Raw genomic sequence first — 21,826 nt, 5'->3', positions numbered from 1 at the left:
GCTGCTGCAACACTGCTCATTCACAGACTGAGACACTCTGACTGTGGGTCATACAGAAGGGACTTTCATCCCCTTGAGGATTCAGCCCCCCCTCCACACCTGAGGGCCAAGACGTGCAACCACCACCTTCCAAAGTCGCCCTATCCCATTTGTGACCACTGTCCCCATGGCCTAACATGCCATGGCATCGCTGCTGCACAGCCAAAGACATTTTACATCTTAGGAGGTTTGGTATCTCCACCACCCTTTTTGCCAGTGTGTCCCACATTACTCTGTCTAAAAGATCCTCAACACCTCACCTGTCAACCTCATGGCACTCAACTTAAATAAATGCCACCATGTTCCTCATCCCTGCGCCAAGGGGAATGTTGACTTCTGCTCGACCGGTTTATGCCCCTCATAATGGTATGAAGGTCAATAATGTGACATCTCAATCTCCTGTGCTCCACGGCAAATGTTGCAAGTGTTTGCAATACTTCCTCATCACTCCAACTCTCCAGGCCAGCATGCATCCAGGTCAGGAACCTCTGCACTCTTCCCACTCCAATGGCACATAACATTCCATGTGGCATTCCTTAGGCCATCTGACCAGCCTGTCTGTATGTGCATCTAATGTTTGGGCCTCCTCTTGACTCTTTTCCACGCCACCAAAGTTCGTCTCCTTAGGGTCTTGAAGGGTGAGCGCATTATGATCCTGGGGGGGAAAGGGATGAAAGGTGTTACTGACTGAACGCTAACTGATGCACTGTCCTTGTTGTTAATTTCAGCATCACCACCGCATGGCCACGGCCAACAAGACCAGAGCTCCCCCTCCACACCTGAGGCCCAAGACGTGCAACTTGCAGCACATCATTTCAGCGAGCCAGGCACCAGCGCATACACACACACCAGTGGGGAATTTAACGTCGGCTAGTGTCCCGGGTGACAGTGGAGAGGGCACTTCACATTCGCTGGAGGAGATGGCATAGGCAGAGTGCCGATGGTGCCAGCAGCTGGAGGGCTGCAGGGGACCAGGCACATGCTGAGTCTGGCACTGATGACATGCCTCTGGAGTTGTCACCAATGCAGCAGCTGCAGGACAAGCAGCAGGATTCGCTGGAGCATCTGGCAGGGTTGCATGAGGGTGTGCTTCACTTGGTCTCTGCGATGGAGGAGTCCAGGCAGAGTGCATGTGAAGGCATGAACCTCAGGGCAGAGCTTCAGGCTTCTTCCACTGATTGTCGACTCTCACTGAGAGGAGGTTCATTCGGATGGAGACTCTTCTGATGGGGTTACGTTCTGACCTGCAAGCCCTCACAGCGCTAATGGCCATAGGTGGTCATTCGCAGTGTGGGAGATGTTCTGGGCACCAAGTGTCGGTGCCCGGTGCCCATCCATGTGCGGTGAGCAGGGAGGTCCAGTGTGCCAGCTCCTCCACCCCTCTGCCAATGATCGTTGCATCTGTTGAGGCTGCGACAACTGGGGAGGTGCCAGTTCTGGAACTCCCCCCAGGCGGGGCCATCACAGGTTCCACAGGCCAGAGGACACCCGCCAAGGTCATCGAGGCCAACAGGACAGCAGGGTCAGCAGGCTGTCTGATAAGCCACTCCGAGTGATGGGGTGGCACCAAATGTAGCACCTGAAAACGAAAGCATAAGGCATGTTAGGCACTCCACGGGTATGTCACTGATGATTTTGTGTTGGCCTTAGATTAGGGAAGAAATAGTTATGTTTGTAATAGAGACGTTTCTCTTTGATGTTGGATGGAATAAAGTCCAGTTCCCTGCCAGTTTCCTTTGTGCTGCATTTGTATGTTTCACAGACATATGAGTGTTTGAGTGGACATTGATGTTTCTGTACTAAGCCTTAGTTGCAGCTGATGAGGTGGAAGATGTAGCACCTAAGTGCCACGTGTGGAAGCGCCAGGCAATGCTGGTCCTGCTGATCCATGTGTGTGGAGCTAGCTGAAGGTTCTTTGGATTAAATTGTCCCGGGTGTCCCTGCCTCCTTGGTGTAGTAGCGGGTCGGCGTGCTGCCCCTCATCATCGCCCTGTGCTTCCTCGTCCTCCGAGCCACTGCTGGATTTATCATGTGCAGCCTCATCCACTGCATCAAGGTCTTCATCGTCAACTGCATCTCCCCTTTCCAGCGCAAGATTGCGCAGAGCACAGCATGCTACCACTATCAGAGAGACATGATCTGGGGGGTACTGGAGTGCACCCTCTGAGCAGTCCAGGCAACAGAAGTGCATCTTGAGAAGACTGTTAGGTCTCTCCACCACAGCTCTTGTGGCTCCTATTGTACCGCTGCTCAGCTTCTGTTCTTGGATGGCGGAGAGGCGTCATGAGCCACCATCTGAGGGGATAGCCCTTGTCACCCAGCAGCCATCCATCCAGCCGAGCCAGAGCACTGAAGAGCCCCGGCACCTGGGAGTGTCTGAGGATGTAGGCATCGTGGGAGCTGCCTGGGTACCTTGCACAGACTTGCAGAATCTGCATCCTGTGATCACACACTATCTGCACGTTCATGGAGTGGAAGCCCTTCCTGTTGACAAAGGCGACATGTGTGCAGTCTAATGCATCCTGGACGTGGGGGAATCCAGCAATGGCCGCGAAGTCTCTGGCTCACTGTGCCTGACTTGCCTGGTCCCAATGGAAGTGGATGAAGTCAATGCCCATCTGAACAGAGTGTCTGTAACCTGCTTGACACAAGTGTGGACAGCTGATTGGGAGACACCACGGAGATCACCCGCTAAGCCCTGGAAGGAGCCAGAGGCATAGAAGTGCAGGGCAACTGTGAGCTTCAGAGTCGCTGGCATGGGTGTCCACCCACACAGTCAGGGGACATCTCAAGGCCAATTATTTGACAGATATAGTTGACTGTCTCCCTTGAGAGACAGAGCCTCCTTCGGCACTGCACCTCAGACATATTGAGGTAGCTGATTCACCGCCTGTATACCCTGGCAGCAGGATAGTGGCGTCTTCTGCGGCCCCTTCCACCTTGGACAACCTCTTGGCCCTGTGCCCCTTGTGCCTGCGCCTGGCCTCCCAAAGATGGCTCCCCTGGAGGCTTATTGTCCACTCCTGGCCTCCTCCTTATTCTGTCCCTCCCTTCCTCCTCAGAGGAGCTGTCTCCAGTGGAGATGTCAGAAACCACACCCAGGCTAAATGGAGGTCTCTGGAAAGCTGCAGGCCCAATGAAGATTACTGTCTGCAGAGTGCTGAGCTGAAGCTTCAAAGTAAACAAAAAGCTCTTGGAAATCGATGTGAACTACTAACAGTCACACAGGCAAGTTTAAAACATTTTCTGCATTAAATACTTCATGAAAAACATGAACAACCCCTTTGAGCCCACATATCCCGCCAGTGCATGAGTTTTAATAAAAAATCACCTACCCGCCTGCCCATTGGGTCTGTGCGCCGAGCCGAAGTTCACACGGGCCCCTCAAAATCCTGGTCGATTGGCAAGTTAAGGGCCTTAATGAGGCCTTTAATTAATGGTGGGCGCACGTCCCGCTGTATAACACACCCGCCGACCTAAATATCGTGATGCCGCCCGCTGATGTCGGGACGCTCGCGCGATGTCAGCGCGCGACATTTTAAGCGCTGATGTGACGGCTCCACCACCCACACATCAGCCAGAAAATTCTGCCCGAAACAGTCCTGCTAACTTACCCACAAATTTACCCCATTCCGACAAAGGGATCCTATTTCCTGTTGTTCAAAGGTGTATTTGTATTTCATGAAAAGTTTATGAAAAGTTTTCTGCTCAGAAACTGCGCTCCAACGAATTCAGTTGACACATCCCAAACTCACTCGCTTCAGAGTCACTCCTAAAACCAGCGGATATTAGATCTTTATCTCATTACTTTAAGCCAAAGTCAAAGCCAGGTCCAAGCTACTGATCCAGATCTGGCTACTGATCACATACCATAAAACTTCTTTGAAATTAGTTTGTATTTTACCTTAACAAAGTGTCTTTGGTGTTGCTGAAAAATCTCCTGACATGGGATATGGCAGGTGCTGCATTTGGAAAGACTGAAACCGCAATTCACACCATTCAACTGCATTCATAATAACACTGTACTATTTATCAGTGTAAATCCAGCTAAATCCTGTTCTGTTTCATTTCTAGAATTTGATCGACACGAACTTCTGATCTATGAGGAAGTAGCAAAGATGCCACCATTTCAAAGGAAGACTTTGGTCCTTATAGGAGCACAAGGCGTTGGGCGGCGAAGCTTAAAGAATAGACTCATTATGTCTGACCCAATGCGTTTTGGAACAACCATTCCTTGTGAGTTGATGCAGACTTTTGTGTGCACATTAACTCTAGCTACTAGTGGTCTGATAATCACTTTTATGATAAGTTAGCTAGATTGTGACTGAGCCTATGTAGATAGGAAAGAGATGGGAGTTGAGACAGGGCAGATGTGAAAACTGAGAAGATCAGCCTTAAAAAGAACAATCAGTTAGACCCTGAAGACCAAACTTCTGAAGCAGTAGACTAGAACCATGTGTCTATCCCTCCATTGTGTTCAAATCCTTCCTATAATATGGAGCCCAGAACTGTACACAATATTCCAGCTGAGGTCTAACGAGTGTCATATAAATTCAGTATAACCTCCTTGTTCTTGTACTCTATGACCCTATTAATAAAGTTCAGGATACAATGTGCTTTATTAACTGCCTTCTCTGCCTGTCCTGCCACCTTCAATGATCTATGCACATATACACCCATGTCTTTCTGCTCCTGCACCCCCTTCAAAATTGAACCCCTTATTTTATATTGCCTCTCCATGTTCTTCCTGCCAAAATGCATCACCTCACACTTCTCCACATTGAACTTCATCTGCCACCTATCTGCCCACTCCACCAACTTATCCATGTCCTTTTGAAGTTCCACATCAGCCTCTTCACAGTTCACAACATTCCCAAGTTTTTGTATCATCTGCAAACTTTGAATTTATCACCAGATCTAAATCATTAATATATATCAGTAAAAGCAAGGGTCTCAATACCGACCCCTGGGGAACTCCACTACAAACCTTCCTCCGGCCTGAAAAATATCCATTGACCATTACTTTCTGCTTCCTATTTTTCGGCCAATTTTGTATTCACGTTGCTACCGTCCCTTTTATTCTATGTACAATAACTTTTCTCACAAGTCGGTTGTGTTGGCACCGTGTCAAAAGCCTTTTCAAAGTCCATGTGCACCACATCAACATCATTACCCTCATTGACCTTTTCTGTTACCTCTTCAAAAAATTACAGCAAGTTAGTTAAACATGATTTCCTCTTTATAAATCCAAGCTGGCTCTTCCATATCAACCCATATGTTTCCATGGCCTGAATTTTTCAGACAGCAGGTGGGCTTGGCGGGATCAGGCAGGGGTGGGCACAGAGCTGATCTCTGCCCACGATCGGCTCTGCGTCCCCATTTTACGTGGGCAGGCCAATTAATGCCCGCCCAATGTAAGATGTGAGTGGTAGCTGTGCAGGCAGGGGGAGGAGAGAGAGTCGGGGCCTGCGCTCTTTCTTATATGCATGCGAAAGAGCACTTCAATCTCCCTGAGGCAGCTCGTCCTCAGGGAGATTGAATTGCTATTGTAAATAACGCATAAAAGATTTAAAAAATTATTTGAACATGTCCTCTCATGTCACATGAGAGAGGATGTATTTTTATATTTCATAAAATGTTTAAATTTAGTTAATAAACGCTTTAGGAAACCTCATCCCGCCCATGAATGAGGTTTCCTAAAAACACGTGAAGGCCGCTTGGCCTTTTTGCCTGCCCGCCAACCGTAAGGTTGGACAGGCGGCTTCAACAATGAGTTTAACTTCCCTAATGGCTTAAATAGGCCGTTTAAATATCGGCTGACACACAACCGACTCCGGAGCGTGCCTGCCAAATGAAACTTCGCGACACAGCGCAATGACACCAGGACGCGTGCCCAACATCATCGCACGTCATTTTACATATTGACATGTCAGGCCCGCCCCTGCACACTGACTGAAAAATCCTGCCCCATGTGACTACTAATTCTATCCCAAATAATTGTTTCTAGAATCTTGCCCACCACTGAAGTTAAACTGACTGGTCTGTAATTGCTGGCCTTATCCTTACAGCCTTTTTTGAACAAGGGCGTAATGTTTACAATTCTCCAGTCCTCTGGCACCTCCTCCGAATCTAGGGAAGACTGAAAGATTATGGCCAGTGTCCCTGCAATTTCTACTCTCTCTCCCTTCAATATCCTCGGATGCATCTCATCCGGTCCCGGTGCCTTGTCAACTTACTGACAGTCTATTCAACATCCCTTATCAATTTTGAACCCTTCTAGTGACAGAGTTTCCTCATCTGTCACCATGGTCTGGGTAGCATCTGCTTCCTTGGTAAAGATGGATGCAAAGTATTCATTTAATACCTCACCCATGGCTCCTTCATCCATGTGTAAGTTCCCTTCTAGGTCCCGAATTGGCCCTACTCCTCCTTTTACTACCCTTTTATTATTTATATGCCTATAGGAGGCTTTGGGATTCTCCTTTATGTTGGCTGCTAGTTTTCTCCTAATCCCTCTTCACTTCTCTGATATGCTTTTTCACCTCCCCTCTGAACCTTCTGATTTCCCTTGTCTCCAATTGTATTTTCTGCCTGACACCTGTCACGAGAGCACTTTTTCTTCTTTATCTTAATTTCAATCTCCTTTTCCATCCAGGGAGTTCTGGGGCAGAATTTTTCAGTCAGCGTGCAGGGGCAGGCTCGACATGCTGATATGTAAAATGATGCTCGGTGATGTTGGGCATGTGACCCAATGTCATCGCGCAGTCCTGCGATATGTTGTTCAGTGGGTGCACGCCGGAGTTGGCTGCGCACCTGCTGAAATGTAAACGGTCTATTAAGGCCACTAACAAAGCAATTATTGTAATTGTTGATGCTGCCCGTCCAGCCTCAAGGTTGGTGGGCAGGCGAAAAGCCCAAGCAGCCTTCATGTTTTTTAGGAAACCTCATCCATGAGTGGGATGAGGTTTCCTAAAGCTTTTTTTAAATAAATAGAAAAATATGTCCCAACTCATGTGACACAGTCACATGAGGGGACATGTTTAAATAAGTTTTTAAACCTTTTGTTTAATAATTTTAATATCGATTCAATCTCCCTGAGGCACGGAACTGCCTCAGGGAGATTGAAACGCTGGCGCTGGCCCCCACTCTCCCTCCTCAGCTCGCCTGCACAGATAGTGCTAAGTGCTATTTTAATTGGCCTGCCCGCGTAAAATGGCGGTGCAGAACCGATCGTGGGCGGTGATCAGCTTCACGTCCGCCGAGCCCGCCCGCCATATGAAAAGTTCTGTCCTACCTTTCTCTTTCGATGGAATACACCTTGACTGTGCCCAAACCAATTCTTTTTTAAAGTCAAGCCCATTGTTCAGTTACAGTTTTTCCTGCCAATCTTTGGCCCAGCTCCGTTCTTGCCCCATCGAAGCCGGCTCTTGTCCAGTTAATTATTTTTACTCTGGGTTGCCTATCATCATCTTAAAACATACAATACAATGATCACTGTTTCCTAAATGTTCCCCCGCTGACACATGATCTACCAGGTCCAACAGTGCATCTTTTCTTGTTGAATTGGACACATACTGCTGTAGAAAATTCTCCTGAACACAATCAAGGAACTCTTGCCCCTCCGCCCTTTACACTACCACTGTCCCAGTCTACATTCAGGTAATTAAAGACCCCCATTATAACTACTCTATAATGCCCACATCTCTCTGTAATTTCCCTGCAGATTTGGTCTTCTACATCTTTCTCACTATTTGGCAGTCTATAGACTACTCCGAGCAATGTAATTGCACCCTTTTTGTTCCTTAGCTCTGGCCAAATTGATTCTGTCCTTGAACCCTCTGGGACATCCTCTTTCTCCAGCACTGCAATGCTCTCCTTAACCAATACTGCCACCCCTCCTCCTTTCCTTCCTTTCCTATCTCTTCTGAACACCTTGTACCCGGGAATATTTAACATCCAGTTCTGCCCTTCCTTGAGCTGCCAGGTCTCTGTTATCACCACAACATCATATTCTCACATGACAATCTGTGCCTGTAACTCCCCAATCTTATTTAGTATACTCCATGCATTCACATACATGCATAGTAACCCTGATTAAGATTTTGTTACTTTCTCCCTTACCCTGACTTTACCTATTAATGTACTAATCTTATAAACCTCATGGTAGTAACAACCTGCAAGCTTCCATAATCCATAGAATAACATTCAATTATATTACATGACTCATAGAAAAACAGGCCAGCTCAGAAACCAATTTATGTACAACAATGTCCCGCAAACAGTGATTGAGATAAATAATAGTTCAACCGCTCCTTCAGGTATAAATGTTAGTCAGAACACCTGAGGGCCTTCTCTGCTCATCTTCAAATAATGCTGCCTGAACAGGCAAATGGAGCCTTTAACATCTCATCTGAAGGACAGCCGCTCTGACAATGTAGCAATCGGTGGCAGCCAGGCCTAGGGCTAGATTTTTGGTTCCTGCTGAGACTGGGATTGGAGGTGGGCGGGAGCTAATAATGGAGTCTTTGTGCCAGCTCCCTTGCTATATCCTGCCTCCGGGACACTTTTGTGGCGATGGGATCGAGGATCAACGTGGCAACTTGCCCAAATGTGGCAGGTTGCCGGTCAGGTTCATTAAGAGCCTAACTGAGGCCATTTAAAGGAGGCTGACTGGAATTTTCCAGATGGCTTCCAGATTTCTGTGGGCAGCAGGGCCAGCTTAGGTGCCTGGTGATGGACATCCAGGAGAAAGCCGGGCAGGTGGCAGTCCAGGCAGGCGTAGAGGCCCTCCTTGCCTGCCTGGCTGCAGGCCCAAAGGCCCTGTCCGCCTGCCTGAATGCAGGAGCAATCACAGGCTGCCCGGTAGAGGTGCTCCCAAACGATGGTGGTGCAGTTGCTGAATTTATTTTTTATTTAAATATTTTAAGATGCTGGAGAGAGGGTGCCTCCATGTTGAGGTGTCCTCCCACTTACATACCTTCCATTAAAGCCTGCTGCTCCTTTTAACGTGGAAGGCTTCCGAGTGGCCCTCAACTACGAGAGGCCGTCTGCCATCCTTAGTTGGACCTGAACCTGCCTCCTGACTATTAATTGACCACACAAGAGAAAATCACCAGGAACAGTCCCAGCCCCTGTTTCCCACCATCAGAGAGAAAAGTCAGCCCCTGTAGTGGAACCTGACCAGAGATGCTTATCTGATCCATAGGGGAGAATTTTCTCCTCTAGGGGGGGTCGGCGCGTGGCTAAGCAGGAGCGAGCTCACCACCATTTTGCGAAAGAGTGCAGAAATCTCATGATCTCTGTCCCTCAGGGAGATTAGTTTGAATTTGAAAAATTTAAATAAAGAAAAAAAAATGTTTAAGACATGTCCCCTCATGTGACAGTGTCACATGAGCTGGGACGTGTCTATGAATTTTTGAGGTGGATGAGGTTCCATGATAAATAAGAAGGCTGCTTAAGGTTGGACAGGCAGCTCTGTTAATTAATTTAATTGATATTTAAATGGCCTCAATTGGCCTTTGACAGTGCGGCGGGTGCGCATGCCGACTCCGGTGCACACCCGCCAAACTGAAGCTCTGACTGACGCGCAGTGACGTGGGGACGCAAGCCCGATGTCACCACGCATCGTTTTACACGTCGGCGAGCGAGGCCCGCCCCTGCACACCGACCAAAGGTTCTGGCCATAGAGACCAGAGGGCTGCCATTGATATTGCAAGCTCTTTTTATGGAAGGTGATGATGTATAAACACTCAATGAGATGGCGAAGGTCATGGAAATAACTAAACAATCCCGTGGAAGATATATAAAGATAAAAAAAAACAAAAAAAAATGAGGAAATAAAAGGCAAGAATCCAAACGCAGAAAAACTGAAGTTAAGTTTTAAAAAAGGGTAGAAACAGACAGCATCCACAAAGAGGAAAATTAGGCTAGCGTTCAGGTTCAGAGCTCTCCCCATTCCTCACCCTAAACAGTTTGAGATGAGGAATTTGACCCATTGTCCTCTGTAATTCCTGCCAAGCCGCTCACAAATTGTTCAGTTTGCAGTTCTGCTGAAGTATGTACACCCAAAACATTAACCTGGCTTTTCTCTTGACAGCTGTTGACAGACCTCTTGTTTAGGTCTGCTTTTGTTTCCAGTGTTTGAAGTCCTTTTTTCCTTTGAAGTGCTTGAAGATTCTTGTTGTATCTCTTCATTATAGTCACCTCACGAAAGCCAAAGGAGGACGAGAACGATGGGCACATTTATGCCTTTGTGTCCCGTGCTGAAATGGAAAATGACATCAAAGGTGGGAGGTATTTGGAGCATGGTGAATATGAAGGGAACCTTTATGGAACAAAGATTGATTCCATTCATGAGGTTGTTGAATGTGGAAAAATATGCATCTTGGATGCAAACCCACAGGTAAGGGAAGGATTGGATATTTGCATAATTGCAACATAATATTTCTATTATTATTATTTGAACATCTATTCATTGTGAGTTGGACTTCGGAAGACTCTGCCTGCAATGCACATTAAAAAGCTGCAATAAATGCATTGTAGACTCTCATACGAAATCCATAGGGGAGAATTTTCTCCCCCTCAGGTGGGCAATTTGGGAGCGGGCACGTAGCCGATTGCCCCCGTGACCAGCTGCGCACCGCCATTTTGCATGGGTGGGCCAAATAAGGCCCACCCAGCATGATGCACACCCGGCAGCACTCAGCGCTACCTGTGCAGGCTCCGGGAGCTGCACCAGGGAGATTAATTTGATCTGGAAAACCTGAAAAAAAGGATTTTAAAAAGTTGTTCAGACATGTCCTCTAATGTGACTGTGTCACATGAGCTGGGACATGTCAATGAATTTCACTAAAAATTTTCATTACATTTATAAACTCTTCATGAAGCCTCATCCCGCCCGTGGATAAGGTTCCATGAAAAATACGAAGGCCGCCTGGGCTCTTCACCTGCCCTTAAGGTGGGATGAGCAGCCCTGTGAATTATTTCAATCAGTTTTTAAATGGCCATAATAGGCCTTTGACAGTTCGGCGGGCACACAGCCGACTCCGGTGCACACCTGCCACACTGAAGATCGGAATGACGTGCGGTGATGTCGGGATGCATGCCTGGCGTCACTGCGCGTCATTTTACTCGTTGGTGAGTGGGGCCCACCCCAGCACGCCAACCAGAAGATTCAGGCCATAAAATCAATGCTGTGGGTAGTTACCATGGTATCGTAAAGCTGACTCTCCAGAATGAGGTTAAAATTTCATTTGTGTCCTTATACACTTTAAATCAGTGCTTCCCAAACATCTTCCGAGTGTGACCCACTTTTAATGCCTCAGACTTCATGTGACCTCAAAATTAAATTTTTTGTGGGGGGGGGGTCGGAGTGTGAGGGTGGGTGTGCTTTGGGTGAGGAAAAGTGGTGTAAGGTGTGGAAGCTTCAGCTGATGAAGTTGGTTGGGGGAGGGGAAGCTTCAGTTGCTGGTGGGGGGTGGGGAGGGGTTTAGTTTTTTTAACAGGGGTGGGTTTTTTTGGGGGGAACAGGATTTGAGCACCAGGGAGCTGATGAAAAGGCAGGGTTTCTCCAAAAGAAATGAACATCGGCTTTTTTGTAGCAGCAGTTGGGCCTCAGAGTGCAGTCCATTAGGCCGTGCCCACTAATAGAAAAAAACACGCTAGGATTTAAAGGGGCCTTCCAGCTGTTCAGAATCAGTCTAAGCTGCAAGACAGTCTTTTGTTACCTCAGCGCATGCGATCCTAAAATCTCACTGGAGTCACAATGCACCGTTTTGGGAAACCCTGCTTTACATCAAGTCCCTGGTGGAGCTTACTTTGACTCCAAATTTTAATCTGAAAGTATTTGCCTCTAATTTTAGAGGTAAGAAAACATTTTGAGACTGTAAATATCAAATAAATTGATTTTTACTTACAGGTCAGTCATCACAGTAAAAGACTATTAGAAATAGTGTATATGAAAGGACTGTGATGTGCTATAGCCACACAATAGAAGAATCAACCCAGTACTTCACCGCAGTTTCAGGGTCAGCCTCATCTTTATCTATTAAATTAAAAATATATTCTGATTGCATTATTATGAATTTCTAGCACTGCCATTCCAAAACATTATCCCAATCTGGGCCGAATTATACCAGCCCTTGAGTGACAGGCTGGGAAGCAGGGTTGGGGAGGGCCACAAAATATCAAGGGAAGACAGGAGAGGAGTGTGAAGTGACTGCGGCCTTCCCAGCCCCATGGAATTATATCACCACTGGGGAAGGTGGAGGAACGTCTTTCTTCCCAGTGGCCAATTCAGACCCTTACGCGACCATGTAAGGTCCTCTTCCCATCGCCATTGCTATTTTACATTGGCTGGGGGCCCTCCACTCTGTGGCTCCCCAATGATTTTGTCAAATTTTTCAAAGTGAGCAACAGTCGCTGATACTGTGCAGATTAAACCCATCAAGTCTAGGTACGTGGATGCCCTGTCGATCTTAATAGCAGGGCCTCATTTAAATACTCTGCAGCAGACTCCTTTAAAAGTTTGGTGTGGTGGGAAAAGAGAGGAGCCACCAGGGCCTGGCCCTCCTGACCCATAGGGAGTGTTAAATAGAACAGATCCTGTGCTGAAGAGAACATACCTTGACCAGCTGGCACCTTCTGCCTTTGACCTGCTGCCGGGAGGTCCACAGTTCAGGCCTACTCTCACTTTAATTAGGCTCCCACCTTCCTTTTGCCAGCGATTCATTGATTTTTTTAATTTATGGAACGTTTACATCAGTGGCAAGGCCAGCATTAACTGCCCCTCGTTAATTGTCTTTGAGAAGATGGCAGTGAGCCACTTTCTTGAGTACAAGTAAGTGGCTTGCTCGGCTATTTCAGAGGGCAGTCAAGTTGTTGCTGTTGGTCTGGAGTTGCACATTAGTGTGACCAGATGGGTGTTTGTGGTGCTTAAATAGTTTCAGAGCCACCATTGTAGATTTGTTACAGATTTCTTTAATTGTATTTAAATTCCCGAACTGTCCAGGTGAGATTGAACACAACACCAGATCATTTGTCCAGGCCTCTGAATTATCAGTCCAGTAACCTAGACTATGCTATTGCACCCCTAGAAGAACTGACTTGTACTTTTGAAATTTGAAATAGGAGGGTATGAGACTGGATTGCTCGATCCCAATATTTTAACCCTCCATCTTCTACCAGTTAAGGGATGGTTTTTGCAGGCAGTCATTAGAATTAAGGCCATGATACAGAAGGAGAAATGCAATCTTTTGTTTCCTCGTATTTTGTAGGCGCTAAAGGTTCTGAGGACATCTGAATTCATGCCTTATGTGGTGTTTATTGAGGCTCCAGATTTGGACACCCTGCGGGCAATGCACAGGGCAGCAATTGATGCAGGAGTTACAACAAAACAATTAACCGTAAGTTGAATTTGTGTAAATTTATCTCTTTCCAGCCAACAGCGTTGTATCTCAATTTAATGGCAATGCTTCTATTTTGTTTAGTGAAATGAAAGGTAAGCACACCTTTGTATAATGTTACAATCTCTGAAGAGTCTGAAACCTTTGACAAAGAAATTTGAACTTTCAGTTAATAGCTGAAAGGATGACATGTCAAGATTTCACATTTTAAGACTTTTACTGTAACAAAAGATTTAAAGAACTACTTATTAGCAGTACCTTTGTAGGCAACTTATACTTTAAACCACAAAACAGAAAATTCCCCTTTTTCCTTTAGCACAACTGAAAACATACTTCACTGATATACTTTACACTGTTCTTTAAGTCTCCTGGAACCAATCCAAAGTCATTCTTAACTCCCAAGGGTTTACTACTGTTCTTTTCCTTTCTCAGCATGGGAACTTTTAATCTCAGAACTGTCTTTAAAGGTGAGTTTTTTTTCCATGAAGATTCCTCCATTAGCACAAGCCGAGCAAATCCTCCAGCCATGAATTCGGTCTTTCAATCTGAGCGCGAGCTGTCACCCACATTCCTGCTTAGTGGACCAAGGCATCTTGCTGTCTATGGCTGCTCTCCCTTTCCCAGATGCCGGCAGAAGTTTAACCTCGTCTGTGAGTTTTCAGGGATGTCTGAAACCGTTCCACTCTCAAAGCCATTCTCCAAGGCAACGTGCATCACATGGACCTTGCATCCAGATAGAAATGATGATTAGCTATCCTTGAGACCCCCAACTCTCTTTTATCTTGGAAGTAAATGGACACTTTAAATCACCACTGTTTACAACCCAACATTTTCAACACTTTTCTGGGACTTTGGAGACTCTCAGTCTGCCAACCTGCATCACAGCTGCCTTTGCCATTAGACCAGAAGACCATAAGACATAGGAGCAGAAGTAGGCCATTCAGCCATTGAGTCTGCTCTGCCATTCAATGTGATCATGGCTGATCTGATAATCCTCAACTTCACTTACCTGCCTTTTCCCCATAACCCTTGATTCCCTTACTGATTAAAAATCTATCTCAGCCTTGAATACACTTAACAACCCAACCTCTACAGCTCCCTGCAGTAAAGAATTCCACAGATTGACTACCCTCTCAGAGAAGAAATTCCTCCTCATCTCTGTTTTAAATGGGTGCCCCCTTACTCTGAGATTATGCCTTCTGGTCCTAGACTCTTGCACAAGGGGAAACAACCTCTCAACATCTACCCTGTCAAGCCCCCTAAGAATCTTGTATGTTTCAATAAGGTCACCTCTCATTCTTCTAAACTGCAATGAGTACAGGCCCAGCCTACTCAACTTCTCCTCATTAGAAAATCTCTCCATATATGGGATCAACCTAATGAACGTTCTCTGGACTGCCTCCAATGCTAGTATATCTTTCCTTCGATAACGGGACTAAAATTGTTCACAGTATTCTAGGTGTGGTCTAACTCATGCCTTGTATAGTTTTAACAAGACTTCCTTATTTTTATACCCCATTCCCCTTGAAATAAAGGCCAACATTCCATTTGCCTTCCCCATTACCTGTTGAACTTGCATGTTAGCTTATTGGGGTTTATGCACAAGGACTCCCAAACCCCTCTGTGCTGCAGCCTTCTGCAGTCTTTCTCCATTTAAATAATATTCAGCTCCTCTATTCTTCCTGCCAAAGTGCATAACCTCACATTTTCCCACATTATGGCCTATCTCAGGCGGGCTGGGTGGGAGTGGGCGGGGGCAGGCGTGGAGCCGATCGCCCACCATGATCGGCTGAATGCCACCATATAACGTGGGTGGGCCAATTAAGACCCAGCCAGCGTGTCGCACAGCCGGTAGTGCTAGCGTTAGCTGTGCGGGTGGGGGGAGGAGGGAGAGTCGGGGAGCTGCCTCAGGGAGTTGATAGTACTAACTTTAAACAAATGATCTGAAATCTCACTTAAACATGTCACCTCATGTGACAGTGTCATATGAGCTGGGACATGTTTGTGTATTTCACAAATATCATTTAATTATTTTTTAAAAATTTTCTAAAATGCGAAGGCTGCTTGGACTCTTCGCCTGCCCACCAACCTTAAGGTTGAACAGGCAGTGCTGTTAATCAGCTTAATTAATTTCCTATTGGCCTTAAAAGGCCTTTGACAGTTCAGTAGATGCGCAGTTGCCTCCGGCACACGCCCACCGAACGAAATATCTAAATGGCGTGTGAAGACGTCAGGACGCACACACGTGTCATTGCGTGTCATTTTGCGCGTCCATGTGTAGGGACCGCCCCTGCATGCTGACGGCAATTTTCTGGCCTATATTCCATCCACCAAGTTTTTGCTCACTCACTTAGCCTGTCTATTTCCCTGTGTAGACTCTTGTGTCATCCTCACCACTTGCCTTCCAAAACTATCTTTGTGTGAGCCACAAACTTGGTAACAGTACATTCACTTCCCTCATCTAAGTCATTAATATGTATTATAAATAACACCAAGCACTGATCCCTGTGGCACTCCACCAGTTACAGGTTGTCATCCCGAAAATATCCCTCTTATCCAAACTCTCTGTCTTCTATCAGTTAGCCAATCCTCTCTCCATGCTAATATAGTACCCCCAACACTATGGGCACTTCTCTTATCAAGTAGCCTTATGTGCAGTATCTTATCGAATACCTTTTGGAAATCCAAATATATTACATCTACTTGTTCCCCTTTATCTATCCTGTCTGTTACATCTTCAATGAATTCTCATAAATTTGTTAGGCAAGATTTCCCCTTCATGAAGCCATGCTGACTCGGCTTGATTAGATTGTGTATTTTTAAATGCTCTGCTATCTTGCTTTATAATAGACTCCAGCATTTGCCCAATGACAGATGTTATTGTCCAAGGGCAGGATTTTTCACTGAGTGGGCGGGTGCATGCCCCACCTGCTCGAGTGTAAAATGACGCGCAATGATGTTGGGCGAGCGTCCCGATGTCATCGCGCACTCGCTTGATATTTTGGAAGGCGCGCGGAAGTCGGCAGCACCCCCACCGACAATTAAAAGGCCTATTATTGTTGTTAACAATGTAATTGAATTCAATTTTTCGCTGCCCGTCCAACCTTATGGCTGGCGGACAGGCGAAAAGGCCATGCAGCCTTGCATTTTTTGCGAAACCTCATCCACAGGTGGGATGAGGTTTCAATCCGTTGTTAAAAACAATTTTCATATTAATTTCTAACATGTTCCTGCTCATGTGGCGGAGTCACATGCGGGGACATGTTTTTTAACATTTTTTTATATCTTCATCTCCCTGAGGCAGCTCTGTACCTCAGGGAGCTTTTCCAGCGCGCACTCGCACACATGCGTGAACTTGCGCTCTCGCCCTCCTACCATCACTGCCCCTCCCCGACCACACAGGCAGTTCTGAGCGCCGAAGCATGTGTTTCACGCTGGGCGGGCCTTAATTGGCCCGCCACGTGAAATCGCGGTCCGGCCCCGATCGCAAACAGTCGTCGGCCTCCTGACCGCCCCGCTGAGCCCGCCCGACGAGGGTAAGAATTTGCCCCAAGTGTGAAGAGCTTGCACCGTCTTCAAATAAAATAACCTGCACACCACCGCTTCCCCACCACCTCACCAACCCCACCACCAAACCCCCAGTCTCTAACAATCAAACCACCTAGGCTTTGAGCCAGACAGACTTCAGAGCAGGTTTTATGTTCCCCTTCATTTTACATTAAAGACACAGCCCCAAAACATAGCAACCTTCAGCTTCAAAATTGTAACAATAAATAAAGGAGTTAGGTTCACTCCAAAAGCCATTGGACACGGTAGGTACTTATGTCCTTTTCACAGGTTAGATTTGAAACTGAAATCTGAAAATGAAGAGGGACACACTTGGGGGAAAAAAGCCAACACTTTATTTGTATTATATAAGTTGTGCAAGTTTCAAACTGGTCATATACCACAGAAAACAGGCTGTTCTGTGACAATGTGACAACTTGTGCTAGTGATGAAGGAGCATTCAAGTATGATGAAGTGTGCATGTGGAGCATGCCTGTCATATTGATGGTGCATATTTCATAAACAACTAATACAATTAAATTGTGTATCTATTTCTTGTGATAATGATATAAAATAGTCTGAATATGATACACAACATATATTGATAACATCAGCTTTTATGCAATATCTGCTCCCAGTCCTTGAAACAATGTGTGTCATAGCAGCACGAGCCCTTAAGGAGTTGATTTGAATTTTCTGTCTTATTTAAGCGTCCTATTAATTCAAGATATTAAACATCTGTCAGTTATTGAATTGCGTCATTTCCGCTCTCAGTTTTTTAGAACAATTGGACAGATTACAGAATGGAATGTGGAATAGTTTTGTGATCAGAGAACATACACCTTCCGCAGCATAGCAACTAAATCCTTCTTTGATATTTCTTTCAAGGACACTGATCTGAAGAAAACAGTGGATGAGAGCTCCCGCATCCAGCGAGCATACAGCCACTACTTTGATCACACCATTATGAATGATAACCTCGACAAGGCCTTCCAAAAACTTCGGGCTGCTATGGAGAAACTCTGCACAGAGCCCCAGTGGGTGCCAGTGAGCTGGGTCTACTAACACTTTCCAAAGGATAAAGGAATATGGTTTACACAGAGCACCATTAACATTATAGAAAAGGTCCTTTAGAATTTAAGAGGGCTCCATTTAGGTTGGTCATAATTGGGGTAGCAGCTCATGGTGACAACAGTTATATTATGTCAATCAGCAATGGAGGTGATCTAAAAAGGGTTTTAAATGAAAGAATGGGAATGCTCTCCAGCTACCATCATTTTTATTTTGCAAACAATACAGGGATCAGGCAATTTTAAGATTTTTGGGCTGCAGTGTCCAAAGGTTAATGGCAAATTTTGCTGACTCCTATAAGTCCATTAATTATCAAATAAAATCACAAGAAGACCAAGGTTTCACCTATTCTTTGTTGGATTTCAGCAAGAAAATTAATAAATTGTTCCTTATAAAGGAAAATAGTAATGGGCACCTTTTTGTTGAAATTCAAGGCATCCATTATTTTTTAAGTTTCTGTTCCAATTTAATTTTTTGTAAAGAACTTCACAACGATGAAGGTGGGAGTTTGGATTCAGAGTTTATCAGGATTCTAACTTGTAACTATTGTCCTTACACCAGGTAAGATACATTAAACATTAATTCCATTGTACAGATTTGCACTGACCACAGGCTGCTGGATATTGAAATCTTGGTCCTCATGCAGTAACTGTACACAATATATATTTAAAATTGTGCAATAATCACACACGAAAGCTTTACACAATTATAAGAATTTCATTACTGTTTCAGAGGCAGTAAGCTATTGGAAATATGTTAATGTCCTAATTAAATCATGGATAAAGGATTTTGTACATTAACATATTCATGTGATAATACAGCACAGCATGGTTTTATCCCAGATTTTGCCCTGTTTGTGACTCCTACAAGTGTTCATTAAATTGGACACTGCTTGTTGCTCTGTACTAGCATTGGGAATTTATTTTCCACAACTCTTATTCTATAGGACTTTTTCAACCAGATTTGAACTAACATTTATTAATTACAAGGGTTCTCTACAGGACAGTATCTCTTTTTATTGGCTCACTTGGACTATATTTTAAAAACTGGATAAAAGTTCTAATCGAGCCTTCTTAGGATGGAAAAGTGTGTTTCAGTTCACTGCTAAAGCATACAGGCTTTTGTTCCCACTCCCTGTCCCATCAATGATAGATTTTATATTTTTTTTACATTTAATATCATTTGGATGTAATTTGTTCAGTGTGGTTATGCCTAAAATAAAATAACCAATTTCCTGTTGCCTTTGTGAATCTCAGCTTCAGAGCTATAATGATGTGGATTCATGCCCTTGAGATGTGAGCTGTTCATTAACTTTAGCTACAACATATATTGACAGTTATCATAGAGTTTTATTTTATACCATTGGTGCTGGCTGAAATCACAAGCCAGGTCTTCAAGATGGAAAGTTAGACATTTACCAAGTTTTCCCTCACTCCTTCCTAATAAAATAAAACTGAAGTGAAATAGCGATATCAAAAGTTTAAAAGTGTGAACACCCATCTTCCTTGCTAGTGAATGGACAAACAGAACAATCCAATCCAATGAACAATCCACACACTCATTTAACAATACACATTTCACTTAGTATGAATGGAGTATTTGTATGGTATTATTCCCACAGTCTTGTTTAATATTTTTACTAAAGTACTGCAGAGATGTCCTGTTTATTTCACCGAATCCATCTTTGTAAACTCCTCAGTTTATTTACATCAACCCTTGTGCTCCTTTACTACATACATACCAGTCAGTTAGCAGTAAATAAATTCAGGAATAAAATTCCTCCAGTCTATAATTTTACAGGAAGTGTAAATGGGAGTATACAAGCCAGAAAATCTTATTTGGACCTTGTGCTTTTTCACCAAAATTAACAAGAAGAATTTCACCATGTGGACGGGTGATTAATCTTTTGTAAATGATGGATTGCAGAGAGTATTGCTCATACTTAAGTATCTAGACATTCTTTGTAGATTTTGTTTTTTAATGTATTTCCAGTGCTAGCCAATTGTAAAAAAGATATTGCTTCTAGTGATTAAAATCAGACACATCCTCTATAGTTGTTCAGTTAATATATTGAAGATCATTTTTTAAAAATAAATCCCTGGGAAGGGGTACTTTTAAAAAGTTGTTTTTTATTGTATTTTTAACTTTGTAACAATTAAAAAAACTCTATATATGTAACGTGAAGGAATTATCAATGTAAAAAAGATTCAATTATAGATTTACTTTGAAAGAAACAGATAAAATAGTATACAATTGCTGTAAGTGTATGATTGTTGTAGGCTGAATTTAGCAAAAGCCAATGTATGTATAGTTTTGCAAAACCAATGTTTTATTTGGAACTTTACTGAATCATGTTTTGTTGAATGAAGACTAATCCCTGTAGATTAGTAGAATTGTAAAAATTTGTGATCACTCTCTCAGCTTCAGCTATTTTAATTTAAAGTTCAGAAGAACACCAAGAAAAGTCGTGACTTGCAAGCTCCCGTTTAGAAGGAGATTGACTCGGTTATATTTGAAGTGGTGAATTTAGTTTTGCCTTTTGACCGGCTCAGCCGTGAAACATAGGATTACTTTTTAACTTGCTTGACCACATACATTCCAAACCCATCAGGATTTTGTCAGGATTCGCCACCAGCCAAATGAATTGCAATGGTGTCTTCTATTGCTGCTTATATTCCTGTGCTTCTCAAAAGTGAACAGTAAAACAATCTCCTGGCATCTCCAGAACTATTAAGTGGATGTGGGACGTTTGGTATGAACGTAAACATGTGATTTCCTTTGCACATTATTTGAAGCAAAATTGTAAATGCCTTCTTCACGAATGTCTTTCGAACATTGTAATTGGTGCACATAGAAAGTCTTCTGCTACCACCTGTACATTATGAAAATGGAGCAAAAATAATTTCTTTAAAGCCTTCTGCTGTGCATCAGAGTTGGTTCGTGTTTAAAACTCCGGTTTTTGAGAGGGGGTAACTTGTTTTATTCATCCGTCCAAACTTTAATGGCTAAAACTATGACATCAGGTGCCCAAATATTGATGCATGCACTAGGCTTACTTTACTTCTTTCACCCCAACTCTGACCTCATGTGCTTCACCACCACCACATCCCCCCCTCCCTTAGCCCCATCATTGGCTCCTGAGACTGCAGTTGCCTGGTTCCCAGCCTCTGAAGTTCCTGCTTTAGACTCCCCTTCTTTCTAGCTCTGTCTCCTCTTTAAAGAACCTCCTTGCAGCCCAATTCTTTGATCTAATTTCATGTCTAGCCTCCTACTATTTCCTTCTTTAGCTCAGCACCTCAGTGACATGCATTTGGATGATTTTTTATATATATAAAATACACTACAAAAATTCAAATTGTTGATAAGTATTTGGAATAAACAAAACTTTCATTTATTATTTTCTATAATCACGCAATCATTTTGAAGCACCATATCCAAAAATTTCCTTTGATTAAATTAAATCTAAGTGACCACATTTCCATTTGAAATTTTTAACCTACTGGTTTTATGGTAAAGATTTGAAGCAGCTTGTGTTTACAAATCCTGAGATCTATCTTTTAGTGCATGATGGAACCACTTTAACAAGATCACCTCTCAATTTGGTAACAATGGTTAAGAAGGAAAAGTAAATTCATAAGACTTGATTATATTTTGTCAATGGCATCATGTATGATTTTAGGATATCAAGTCAGTCCTTGACCTCTGCATCATCAGAAAACCCAACCCCTTCATCAGAGGCACTGTTAAAGCATTGGTTTTATTCTTGT

At 44.2% G+C, this 21,826-nt stretch overlaps 1 protein-coding gene across 1 annotated transcript in view; it reads left to right on the top strand.

Annotated features, from left to right (window-relative positions):
- mpp2b (membrane palmitoylated protein 2b) overlaps window positions 1-18,288 on the top strand; it is a 524,997-nt gene extending 506,709 nt beyond the window's left edge. Inside the window, exons 10-13 of the mRNA XM_041173430.1 lie at window positions 4,114-4,275; window positions 10,239-10,441; window positions 13,314-13,442; window positions 17,877-18,288. Coding sequence (XP_041029364.1) covers window positions 4,114-4,275; window positions 10,239-10,441; window positions 13,314-13,442; window positions 17,877-18,053 — 671 coding nt within the window. The 3' untranslated portion in view covers window positions 18,054-18,288. The remainder of the gene's footprint in view (window positions 1-4,113; window positions 4,276-10,238; window positions 10,442-13,313; window positions 13,443-17,876) is intronic.
- The last annotated feature ends 3,538 nt before the right edge of the window (window positions 18,289-21,826 follow it).

Source organism: Carcharodon carcharias, chromosome 23, assembly GCF_017639515.1.
Source record: "Carcharodon carcharias isolate sCarCar2 chromosome 23, sCarCar2.pri, whole genome shotgun sequence".
In the NCBI taxonomy this organism is placed as follows: domain Eukaryota; kingdom Metazoa; phylum Chordata; class Chondrichthyes; order Lamniformes; family Lamnidae; genus Carcharodon; species Carcharodon carcharias.
The sequence above is the reverse complement of the archived record's forward strand: the minus strand, read 5'-3'. Positions and strand labels throughout refer to the sequence as shown.